The sequence below is a fragment of the Chrysemys picta genome, chromosome 18, assembly GCF_011386835.1.
Source record: "Chrysemys picta bellii isolate R12L10 chromosome 18, ASM1138683v2, whole genome shotgun sequence".
In the NCBI taxonomy this organism is placed as follows: Eukaryota; Metazoa; Chordata; order Testudines; family Emydidae; genus Chrysemys; species Chrysemys picta.
In genome coordinates this window covers 4649902-4661936 of record NC_088808.1, presented here as the reverse complement: position 1 = coordinate 4661936, position 12035 = coordinate 4649902, and the positions used below count along the sequence as shown (strand labels likewise).

General features: G+C 62.5%; 1 protein-coding gene across 1 annotated transcript; it reads right to left on the bottom strand.

The window, feature by feature from the left end:
• Positions 1 to 3883: 3883 nt before the first annotated feature.
• Positions 3884 to 9410, bottom strand: RNF208 (ring finger protein 208). Its single transcript, XM_005282321.5, has 2 exons — positions 8473 to 9410; positions 3884 to 6321 (listed from the first exon to the last, which is right to left on the bottom strand). The coding sequence occupies exon 2, from the start codon at positions 5538 to 5540 to the stop codon at positions 4719 to 4721; it is 822 nt and encodes a 273-aa protein (XP_005282378.2). The 5' UTR covers positions 5541 to 6321; positions 8473 to 9410; the 3' UTR covers positions 3884 to 4718.
• Positions 9411 to 12035: the final 2625 nt, after the last annotated feature.

Genomic DNA, 12035 nt, shown 5'->3' with positions numbered 1-12035 from the left:
TTCTATCCCAGGCTCTGGCCCTGCAATGCCGCCCCAAGTGGGTTAGTTTCACGGGCGAGAAAAGCCCCAGAAGCATGCGTGTGAGCTGTGCCCTGGCAGGGCTGAGTGGGGGGCAGACAGCGAGTGCTCTTGAAGAGATTTGCATGGGGCTGGATCCTCCACCCAGAGGTGGCAGCTCCCTTGTTCAGTCAGCAGTTTGGCCACTGGCAGTGCTAACGAGGCCTTATGGGTGCTGCCCTGGTGGGTCTCGCTGCGGCTGAGGGAAAGGGGTATCCTGCTAGGGCTGGCAGGGAAAGGGAGGGGTCTTGTTTGGGCGCCCGGGGCAATCTCTTGTGAGTCAGGGCTCCTCAAGCCCAGTGCCTGGGGGTGCCCCCTCCAGTTCCAGGCCAGGCTCAGTTCGTGTCTCTCATTGGGACCCCTCTGCACTGGCTCCCTGCTCAGCTGGTGCTGCTCCCCCATGGGTCCCGCACAGACCTGCCCCCAGCTGTAATATCCGGCACTCCCGACCTGTTCCACACACTCCTGCGTAGGGTTCCGGGGGGTTCCTCTCTGCATGCAGCTAGTCTGCAGCTCTTAGCTTCCAAAGGGAGCCCAGCCAGCCACTTCCTGCTCAGGGTCCTCCGTCCTGCCTGGCCAAGGGAAGGGGCAGTGCAGTGGGGAGGGGGCTGAGGGGAACCGTCGTTCCCTGCTTAGCAGATCCACACTCCAGTGGGGCAGGGAGGGGTCATTCCGCAGTCACTGTCGGAGAGCTTCTTTGTCATGGGCCAAAGACTCCCAGCCAGGTCCCTCTGGGGTCCCTCAGGTGGGAAGCGCTGCTCGCCAGCGTCTGTGTTTTGGGAGAATGGGAGTCCAACCACTCATGGCACATGGGCTGAGGGGCTGTCTGCAGGCACCGTCTCCTCCTCAGCAGCGGTGGGAGAGCAAAAACCGTGGATAATGCAGTGTTAATGCTGCCCGGCTGTAATCACAGAACGTCACGGGAACAGAAAGGTTCCAACATCAGTGTTACCTGAGCTGCATTGGACACACCTGGACGCGTTCACATGTGTGCACTCCGACACTTGCACACTCAGAGATGTGCACACGTACACAGGCACACACATGGAGGTATATGCACACGCACGTAAATACACACAGAGATACATGCACACACACAGAGAGGTAACGTTGATGCTGGAAGCTTATATGTATATTGGATTCTTGCTTTTCCCGGTAAAACGTGCTGCTTAATGTTATCGTTAATGTAAAAATACACCAGCATCTGGTGAAACGTGCAGGCTGCACGCCAGGTGCCCCAGGGAGCCTGCACTTCGCTTCGCCACATCCTGCCTTCTTTAATGCAGAGCGGTAACACTGCAGTAGCTTAGATTGTTTTCCCTTATTTATAAAATAATGCAAAGGAAGCAAATGTTCTTCCCTGACCATGACTGCACTTGGCACTAATGGGAGGACATGCTACTACTGGGCGTGGGGCCTAATGGGACTGTCTAGCTCGTCTCCCCATAGCAGTGAAGAACTGGGGCGAACGACTCAGGAGTGGGTCCAAGGGCACCTGAACTGCGCACGCATGGCATTTGTCTGGCTGCACATGCTAGCAGGCAGTGTAGGAGCCTAGGGGGCAGGGCCGGCTCCAGGCACCAGCCCTCCAAGCATGTGCTTGGGGCGGCACCTGGAGGGGGGCGGCGCTCACCCGGGGAGAGCGCTCCGGCCGGCCGGGGAGAGCGGGGCCTTGGCTGGGCTCGCCGCCCTCCCCTGCCGCGTTCCCCGCTGAGGGGCCGGGGGCGGCAGGAGGCTTTTTTGCCTGGAGTGGCAAAAAAGCCAGAGCCGGCCCTGCTAGGGGCTAACCAGAGCCTCTGGGTCAGGTCCAGCCTTTATACAGAACTTTCACCACGTTCTCGGCCGCAGCGCGGTGGCCATGCAGTTCTCAATAGTGTCCGATTCTCCGTCTCTCAATGTATTTTTAATGCACCAATTGTCTTGGTATTGATAGTTTATAAAACATCCCTAAGATTTGAACCCTCAGAGCCTTCTGGACAGTCATTTCCTGCCTTAGGGTTCGCAGGCGAGGACTGGAGGGTTGTTAACTCAGCTTCCATCTCCAGTCATCACCCAAGGTCTAGGCACAGCCCTAAAGCTCATGCTAGGTGCTCAAATGCTGCTTGGGAAAGTGCCCCTGTGCCCTGCTGGGGCTGCCACCCTATCGGGGAGGAACTGCTGCTGCGCTGGAGCAGGCCGTGTGGTCTGTAGGGTCAGGGGCTCTGCAGCGGCTGCCCCATAGGGCCAGCTCCATTCCCGGCCTGCAGCCCTGCCTTACGTCTTCCTGGAGGTTTCATCACATGAAAGGTATCTTTTAATTCCTGGAGACCCCAGGACAATCCTGGAGGGTTGGTAACTGCCCACGCAGGACAAGTGCTGGATGTGCGGGGAAGGAGGGAGTCGGCAGTTGCTGCCTGGAGCCCAGGCCAGAGCGACTCCAGAACAATACCCTGTTCCTGGCATGCAGCTGAGACACCCGCATTAGGCATGGGGGCCCAGTGCCGGGCAGAGAGCTGGGGGCAAGTAGGAGGGGGCTGGCACAGGTCCCTGTCCCTGGAGAAAGCCTTTCCTCATGGGCTCACTGCCATGAGCTGCCAGGTCCCACCTCTTCCAGGCTCGGGGCCTCCCCGGCACCAGCGGTGAGCCAGCCAGGGGCCGGCAGCAGGCTGTTGGCGAGGTTTGTAAATGCCTCCACAGGAATCCTGGCCTTGTCTAGTCCCAGCTAAACGGCCTCCTGCTCCCGCACCCCAGCTCCTTGCCCCATGCAACATACTCTATAGATGCTCGGTGTGGTTCGTTCCAGTATAATCTTTATTTGGGAGATGGAGCAGGGGTTAACAAGGCCAGGTAGAAAACAGGAGCATCGTCACAACCAGCGACAGGAGGAATCGGCAGAGCGAAAACGAAACGCTGTCAGGCCCTGTTCTCGGTGCTCTCCCCAGCCCTGTCCTATCACTGCCCAGTGAGCATGGCTTCTCGGGACTCTTCTCCAGCCTCGGCGGGGCTGCTGGGAGTGCTCATGCTCTGGCTGTGTCCACGGGGCTGGGAGCCAGGGGGTTATCTGCACTGCAGTGTCTTCCCCAGGGACCCTGCAGGACTACTTCCTGGCTCTCACCTTCCCTCTCCCTAACAGCGCCGAGGCCAGCTCTGGGCTCCCTGGAGAGGAGGGTGGGTCTGGCTCTTGGGGCTCTGGCAGTGTAATAAGTAGGTACGAACTCACACCGACATTTGTGGGGTGAGCTGAGCTGGGTGTCTAGAGCTCACCCTGGCCAGAGGGCCCAGAAGATACGGGATCCAGGTGTGTACAGACAATACTGCCCCGGATGGCTGATCTGGGCCCAAGCCTGGGCAGCGTTCCCCAGGGAGTGTGCGTTCAGCGCCCTCGCACTGCTGTACCTCGCAGCTTATGGCTTGTTTGATTCTTTTTTTACTTCCTTTTTTTGCTTTTTTGCAGCAAGCTCTCCCCAAAATGTCCTGAAGAGATAAAGTCTCCAAGCAGGGCAGCTGTTTCCCCCTGTGTGAGAGATAACAGAGGGCCGGGTGCTGTGTAGCCGCTCTCACCACAGCCCCTTCGGGGACAGGGATGCTGTCATAGGCGGATCAGTCACCCCATCCTCTGCAGTTAGTAGGACAAGGGGCTGTGGTGGCCTTGGCTTGCTAGCCAGATACCCTCTGGGGCGCCCGCTCCTGGGCTGCCCTACTGCGGAGCAGAGGGGAGGAACATGGCATGGCACACTTTGACAAAGGCTTCAGCCTCTGCTGCCCGCCGGGCAGCATGGCGCAGAAAGGCTGAGCGAGGAGATCCGCGGGCCCCTCCCCTCCCAGAGGCATACAGAACCCATGGAAGAAGGATCACAACTCAATGCCTTTATTAACACGAACCACCCAAAGGACGGGGTGTCCCCAGACAGGGATGGGCAAACAAAGATCCTCCAAAACGAGGACAAATGGGAGCTTTCCTGGAGGGCCTGTGGAGGAAATGGGCTACGTCTGTTAATAATGGGAGGCCAATGGCAACGGGTTTAATTGGCTGCAGTTACTTGGACGCCTGTCAGCTTGGCCACTGAGATGAAAGCTTTGGCAAATAATGCAGAGAGGATCTGGCTGACGTGTGGCAACCTCCCCATCCCATCCCTGTGGGAGGCAGGTTCAGGTCTCACGTACAGCCCAGCTCCCCACCCGCATCACCTCTGTAGGTGGAGTGTGCTGTGCCGCATGGGGTCATCGGTGCCACGGGTCAGCCAGGCCAGTGGTGGGGCCGTGCCTGGGCAGAGCTGCTCCCCCCTGACCAGACCACAGAGCCAGGGGAAGGCAATGGGAAGCAAGCTGCCCAGGGAGTGAGCACAGGGGGTTGATGGCACCTGTCCAGACACAGGGGGAGCGTGAGTCGCAGGATAGGAATGTCCCTCTGCTCAGCCAGTGGCTTCGTATTACCGAGGGGGCTGTGTTCCCAGTAGCCCCCACCTAAACTTGAGCGCTGAGCAGGTGGGGATGCCCTGTGCTGGCATGGGGAGCTGGGCCAGGGGATGATGTGTATAGCACCTGCAGCGCCAGGGGAGCTAGTCAGACCTGCCACCCTCACTCGGTCCTGTCGTCCCCTGGGAGGTCCCTGGTCGTCTCTCACACTGTCCGGCCCCGGGGCAGGGAGGCGGTGCGGGGCTAGGCAGGGCGGGGTGCACAGGTTACATGATGGTGCAGGAAGACAGTGGATTTCGGATGTGGCAGGTGCAGGCTGCGCCACAGTATTGGCGGAAGGTCTGATAGCAGCTGCGGTCGGCGTCGCTGCTCCACTGCACAGGGTTGGCGGCCAGGGCCTCAGCGGGCAGTCTGTTCAGGATACTGGTGTTCACTGCCAGCGCGGCCAGCCCATAGTCGGTGAAGAGCACGGTTTCCCGCTTGCAGGTGGGGCAGGAGATGAACTTGTACTTGGGGCAGGACTCATAGAGGATCTGCAGGCACTCCTCGCACACCGAGTGCAGGCAGGAGAGGATGCGGGGCCGCTTGTTGGTGAAATTGTACATGTGGCCGCAGGTGGGGCACTCGAGGGGCTCGCACGGCGTGGAGGGGTGCAGTACGTACTGGTTAACGATCACCTCGTCTGAGGGCGGCTGGCGATGGTAACAGACCTCCGAGCTGCCCTTGCGCTGCGCTTGGTATATTCGCTCTCGCCGCGGCAGGGGCGGAGTCCGGGGCAGCCCCAGAGAGCCAGGGTTACTGTCCAGGGCAGGGATGTCCCCGCACGCCTGATTGACAATGATCTCGGACTCTGATGGCCAGGCGCGCTTGGCCACCAGAGGGGGCTCCCGGCGGGGCGCTGAGGTGTAGCGTGGCTGGGAGGCCTGTAGCTCCGAGAACTTCTCCGGGTGGATGATCTTCATCGCCTCCATTTTGATGATGACCTGTTGCCCTTTGAGACACGACATGAGGATTGTTTTCACATTGCTGTCCACGGCTCGGGGTTCTGCAAGGGGTGCCTGCATGAGGCTAAAACGCGCTGGCAGCATGCAGAGCTTTCAATCGTGTTCGGGCAGTGAAGCGATAGGGCTGGAGAAAGCCACTGGAGCAGGGGCACATCCTGGGAGAAAGGTGCAGCTCTAGGCAACCAAGTTCCCTCTGGAGTCCAGTCACCCTAGCTCCCCCCGCATTCCTAGAGGGCGGAGGCGTGCACGGGAAGTGGCTGCAGTCACAGCAGCATCCTGCCCAGCGGAGCCTTTCTGCTCCTAGGTTCCAGTCTGATGATCAAAGCGCTTCCTCCCCGCAGTGCCTTTCTCAGATGCTTAATCCTGTGGCAGCCTTGTCGCTGAGAGATCTCCCACCCTCTGTGTGGTGTCGCTTTCCAAGCCAGATCATCATCAGCTGGAAATAGCAAACTCAGGCAAGAGGCTTAGGGACAGCCAGGCTTTCTCCTGGCCCTGGAGCAGATGAGTCAGGGCTCCAGTTCATCCCAGGACAGCTCCCAGCAATGCAGCCTGCACCTTCCCACAGGTGCCCTGCCCCCACCCAGCCTGTTTTCCTCTTTCTGGGTAAGATCCCGGCAGGGCTGAAGAATGTGTGCGTGAATTCCTTTGCTCTGACTTTGTCTCTCCCACTCGCAGTCACTGAGGTTCGTGGAGCCAGCAGCTCCCCCAGGGTAGTAGGTGGGCACCAGCCCCAGAGCCAGGAAGCGTCCTGCTGGGGAGCGGACCGGCTCCGTTGGTGGGGATGCAGGAGTGTAGCCACGGATCAGCCCTGCAGCGCTGCCCCAGCCTCAGCTCCGCGTCCCCTGCAGCCACTCGCAGGAAAAGGCTGGAAACACAAAGCAACAGGAAGTTGGAGACACGGCTCACGGGAGATTTGAAATCTGCAAGTGTTCAATGGGGGTCACTGGGTGGCTGGAGCCAGCGCCTCACTCTCTGCTCCTTGGGCAGACCCAAGGGGGGCACCCCAGAGGCCTGGCTGGCCCAGCACAGCTGCAAGACCTGGGAGTCGCCAGGCATTCCCCACAGGCCTCTGCTCTCCAGTACCTCCCTGTCAGTTCCCCGGGGCTGGGCCTGGGGAGAGGGGATTCTGGGGGAGGGGCTCAGCCTCCCTGACCAAAGCCCGGGACAGATTCTGATGTCTCCCCTAGAAATCCCAGATGCATAAGTAGCCTGTTACTCCCCCTCCTCCTCCTGGGTCTCAGGGGCCCTTTCTCAGGTGTTCGGGGCTCCCCCCCCGGATCTGTGCATACTCCCCCCCCACCCCCGCCCCCATCGATTGGGTCACTCTCCCCACATTATCTCCCCCAACACACATTCGCTCTGCCCTGGCTTCTCTCTCTCTCCTGTGTCCCCCACCCCAGGGCTCTTGGGACAGGGCTGAGGGCCCCCGCGTTTCGGGGTGAAGGGGTGACTGTCACTAGGTATTGCCTTGCTAGTGGCAAGGAGACAGCCCTGCCCCCCTGGAGAGGACGATGGAGGCTCCTTCATTGCAGGCCTGGCAAATTCCTACCCTAGCCGGGAGCTGCCCTCAGCACACTCTGCAAGAGCTGACCATGGGGCCATGCAGCCACGGGACCACCTAAAGGGGGCTGCTTGGCCACAGGACCGTTCGCCAGGGCTGTCTGGCTATGGGGCTGCCCAAGGGGCCAGCGGAGGGAACCCCATCAAACCGCTCATTCCTCCCAAACGTCTTGTTCTAAGGCAGTGGGGCTCAGCAGGAAGCGGGTGGAAGAACTGGTGGGTTCGCTGGGCCTGCCCTGACCCTCCATCACAGCCAGCAGGCCTTGGGGGCAGCAACTCCTCCTCACCGGGCTGCCCGCTGTGCCTGGCTGCAGTGTGCTCCGTTCCACCTACACAACCACAGCACACACCCTGCTACACAACACATACCCGGCACACAACACATACCCTGCTACACAACACAACACACACCCTGCTACACAGCACACACCCTGCTACACAACACAGGAGTGACATACCCGGCACACAACACACACCCTGCTACACAACACCGGAGTGACACACCCGGCACACAACACAACACACATCCTGCTACACAACATACACCCCGCTACACAGCACACACCCTGCTACACAACACACACCCTGCTACACAACACAGGAGTGGCACACCCCACTACACAACACATACCCTGCTACACAACACAGGAGTGACACACCCGGCACACAGCACACACCTGCTACACAACACAGGAGTGACACACCCGGCACACAACACACATCCTGCTACACAACACAGGAGTGACACACCCCGCTACACAGCACACACCCTGCTACACAACACAGGAGTGATACACCCGGCACACAGCACTCCCACTGCTATACAACACAGGATTGACACACCCGGCACACAACACACACCCTGCTACACAACACAGGAGTGACACACCCGACACACAGCACACACCCTGCTACACAACACAGCAGTGACACACCTGACACACACACTGACACACAGCACACAGCCTGCTACACAACACAGGAGTGACACACCGGGCACACACACCAACACACAGCACCCCCCACTGGTACACAACACATATGTGACACACTCGGCACACACACTGACACACAGTACACACCCTGCTACACAACACATATGTGACACACCCACACTGCTACACAACACAGGAGTGACACACCTGGCACACACAGTGATAGGCAATGCTCAAGAGGCACACACCACACACACAGTGACATACAACGCTCACACTCACGCACCTCACAAGTGAACACACAGCATTCACACTCCCCGCACATTCCATGCTGACACAGGCACACGGTGTTCACAGTGATCACGCTGTAGGCAATGACACGCAGCACACACACAGCACTCACACTAACACACAGCATGCACACAGCCGTGCACAGTTACACAGCACTCACACACATGCCCAGGCGCACACACAGTCCTGCAGGCGGATGCCCACCACGGACACACACTAAATCCCCTTACCTGGGCTGGGCTGTGGGGCTTCAAAGCCCTGTTCTTTAAGGAGGCTCCTGCCTTGCGGGACGGGCTGCTGGCGGACTGGAGGCCCTGTCACTAGAGGTTATCTGAAAGGCAGAGGAGATGCAGGCTCCAATGCTGCTTGCCCAGTGCCCTGGCTCTCTGCTATCCACACCCTCTCCAGATCCAGCCTGGCTCTTCCTCAGGTCCAGTCCAGCCTCCTGATGCCCCCTGGCAAGGACCTGCTCAATGCAGCCTCGTCTGCTGTTGGCGATCCCACCCAGCAAAGGGGTGATTCCCCCCTAAGGGCAGGACAAAAGGCCGCAGTCCCCCAGCTGTGCTTGTTCCGGATGCTGGGCTCAGGAGGGAGCCCAGCTCCCTGCCAGGCCTGCTGCAGATGTGCGCCAGGAGGCCCGGTTCCCTGGCACTGCCCCGTCTGCCCCTTCGATCCCAGGGATGCGACTCCTCCAGGCTGCAATGATGAAGGACAACCGCCTCTTCCCAGGGCTTTGGTTCCCAGCCAGCCTCCTCGACTCCTCGCACCAGCAAGCCAGCTCTCTGGGCAGGATGGGATTTTTGCTTCTGCAGGTACGATGCTGATGCAACACTGTCAGCGACGGCAAGTGCACACGGCATCGGCAGGCTACTGGACTGGCAGAGCCGTACAAGAGGCGGCAGCTTCTGCTGGGATCATCTCTGCAAAGGCGAGATCCTTGGCAGCACAGCAGGTGCAGGGCTGGCTGGAAGCAAGGGCCTTGCCAAATCCTTGCTGTTGCTGGCGGAGCCTGTCCCCTGGGGGGGCTCAGTGCTGGGGGGTCTCTGGGCTGCTGCTCTAGAAGGCTCTCCACCGGAGCTGTTTCCTTGCTGTGAGGGAGCCTGTCCCCAGGATGCTCAGAGCTGGGAGCTGGTTCCTCGCTGCGCGCTCTTCCCCTCTCTGTGTGTCTGCAGTGGGTACTGCAGTGATGCAGCCAGCTCACATTTCTCGCTATCAGCAGCACGGAGCCCAGTGGGCCGCAGAGCCCTAGTGCCCAATGCCGGCTCCCTCCCCCTCCTCATTCATGAGTCTTCCCCCCTCCCGCAGCAGCATTGAGCTCAGCTCCTCGCTCGTGCAGCAGCCGGTTCTAGGCAGGCTGCGTGCTATGCGAGCTCACTGGGGGAGGGGGGAAGGGGATTTCCCCCCGCCATGGCAGGCCGGCTGCAGCTCTCAGCGAGCTCTCCGCTCGCTCGGGGGTGAGGAGCACAGACTGTGGTCTGGGCTTCCTTCCTCCCCCTCACGCTTTTTCCGCCATTTGAGCTGCCTGCTGCTGCTGCTGCAGCAACGAATCTCTGCCACCCTCGCAGCCCAAGGTCAGCCTCGGAGCACCCCGCAAATGCACATGCTGCCTGGCTGTCCCTCCCCTGCTGCTCGGGGAGGCCAGCAGCGGCCATTTCAAAGAGCGGAGACCTGCTTTGACCCCTGGTGGAGTCTCCTAGTGGGCACAGCCAGACAGACGCAAGTGCAGGGCCGGGGACCCAGCGCTTTAGAGGGGCCTGCAGTGACTCAGCAACTCCAGGACAAACCCGCGCATGCTGGTGTAAAGAGCCAGGAGTATTGTCGCGATAGCCGGGGGCTCTGCGCTGCCTGGGCCCAGCCGCCCCGGGGCAGTGTTCCATAGCCTGGGGCTCTGCGCTGCCTGGGCCTATCCGCCACGGGGCAGTGTCGCGATAGCCTGGGGCTCTGCGCTGGCTGGGCCTATCCGCCCCGGGGCAGTGTCCCATAGCCTGGGGCTCTGGACTGCCTGGGCCCAGCCGCCCCGGGGCAGTGTCCCATAGCCTGGGCTCTGCGCTGCCTGGGCCCAGCCGCCCCGGGGCAGTGTCCCATAGCCTGGGGCTCTGCGCTGGCTGGGCCCAGCCGCCCCGGGGCAGTGTCCCATAGCCTGGGGCTCTGCGCTGGCTGGGCCTATCCGCCCCGGGGCAGTGTCCCATAGCCTGGGGTTTTGCGCTGCCTGGGCCCAGCCGCCCCGGGGCAGTGTCCCGTAGCCTGGGGCTCTGCGCTGGCTGGGCCAAGCCGCCCCGGGGCAGTGTCCCATAGCCTGGGGCTCTGCGCTGGCTGGGCCTATCCGCCCCGGGGCAGTGTCCCATAGCCTGGGGCTCTGCGCTGCCTGGGCCCAGCCGCCCCGGGGCAGTGTCCCATAGCCTGGGGCTCTGCGCTGGCTGGGCCTATCCGCCCCGGGGCAGTGTCCCATAGCCTGGGGCTCTGCGCTGGCTGGGCCCAGCCGCCCCGGGGCAGTGTCCCATAGCCTGGGGCTCTGCGCTGGCTGGGCCCAGCCGCCCCGGGGCAGTGTCCCATTGCCTGGGGCTCTGCGCTGGCTGGGCCCAGCCGCCCTGGGACAGTGTCCCATAGCCTGAGGCTCTGCGCTGGCTGGGCCCAGCGCCCCGGGGCAGTGTCCCGTAGCCTGGGGCTCTGCGCTGCCTGGGCCCAGCTGCCCCGGGGCAGTGTCCCATAGCCTGGGGCTCTGCGCTGGCTGGGCCCAGCCGCCCCGGGGCAGTGTCCCATAGCCTGGGGCTCTGCGCTGGCTGGGCCCAGCCGCCCCGGGGCAGTGTCCCATTGCCTGGGGCTCTGCGCTGGCTGGGCCCAGCCGCCCCGGGACAGTGTCCCATAGCCTGAGGCTCTGCGCTGGCTGGGCCCAGCTGCCCCGGGGCAGTGTCCCATAGCCTGGTCTCTGCGCTGCCTGGGCCCAGCTGCCCCGGGGCAGTGTCCCATAGCCTGGGGCTCTGCGCTGCCTGGGCCCAGCTGCCCCGGGGCAGTGTCCCATAGCCTGGTCTCTGCGCTGCCTGGGCCCAGCTGCCCCGGGGCAGTGTCCCATAGCCTGGGGCTCTGCGCTGCCTGGGCCCAGCGCCCCGGGGCAGTGTCCCGTAGCCTGGGGCTCTGCGCTGGCTGGGCCTATCCGCCCCGGGGCAGTGTCCCATAGCCTGGGGCTCTGCGCTGCCTGGGCCCAGCTGCCCCGGGGCAGTGTCCCATAGCCTGGGGCTCTGCGCTGGCTGGGCCTATCCGCCCCGGGGCAGTGTCCCATTGCCTGGGGCTCTGCGCTGGCTGGGCCCAGCCGCCCCGGGACAGTGTCCCATAGCCTGAGGCTCTGCGCTGGCTGGGCCCAGCGCCCCGGGGCAGTGTCCCGTAGCCTGGGGCTCTGCGCTGCCTGGGCCCAGCTGCCCCGGGGCAGTGTCCCATAGCCTGGGGCTCTGCGCTGGCTGGGCCTATCCGCCCCGGGGCAGTGTCCCATAGCCTGGGGCTCTGCGCTGCCTGGGCCTATCCGCCCCGGGGCAGTGGCCCATAGCCTGGTCTCTGCGTTGGCTGGGCCTATCCGCCCCGGGGCAGTGTCCCATAGCCTGGGGCTCTGCGCTGCCTGGGCCTATCCGCCCCGGGGCAGTGTCCCATAGCCGGGGGCTCTGCGCTGCCTGGGCCCAGCCGCCCCGGGGCAGTGTCCCATAGCCTGGAGCTCTGCGCTGGCTGGGCCTATCCGCCCCGGGGCAGTGTCCCATAGCCTGGGGCTCTGCGCTGCCTGGGCCTATCCGCCCCGGGGCAGTGTCCC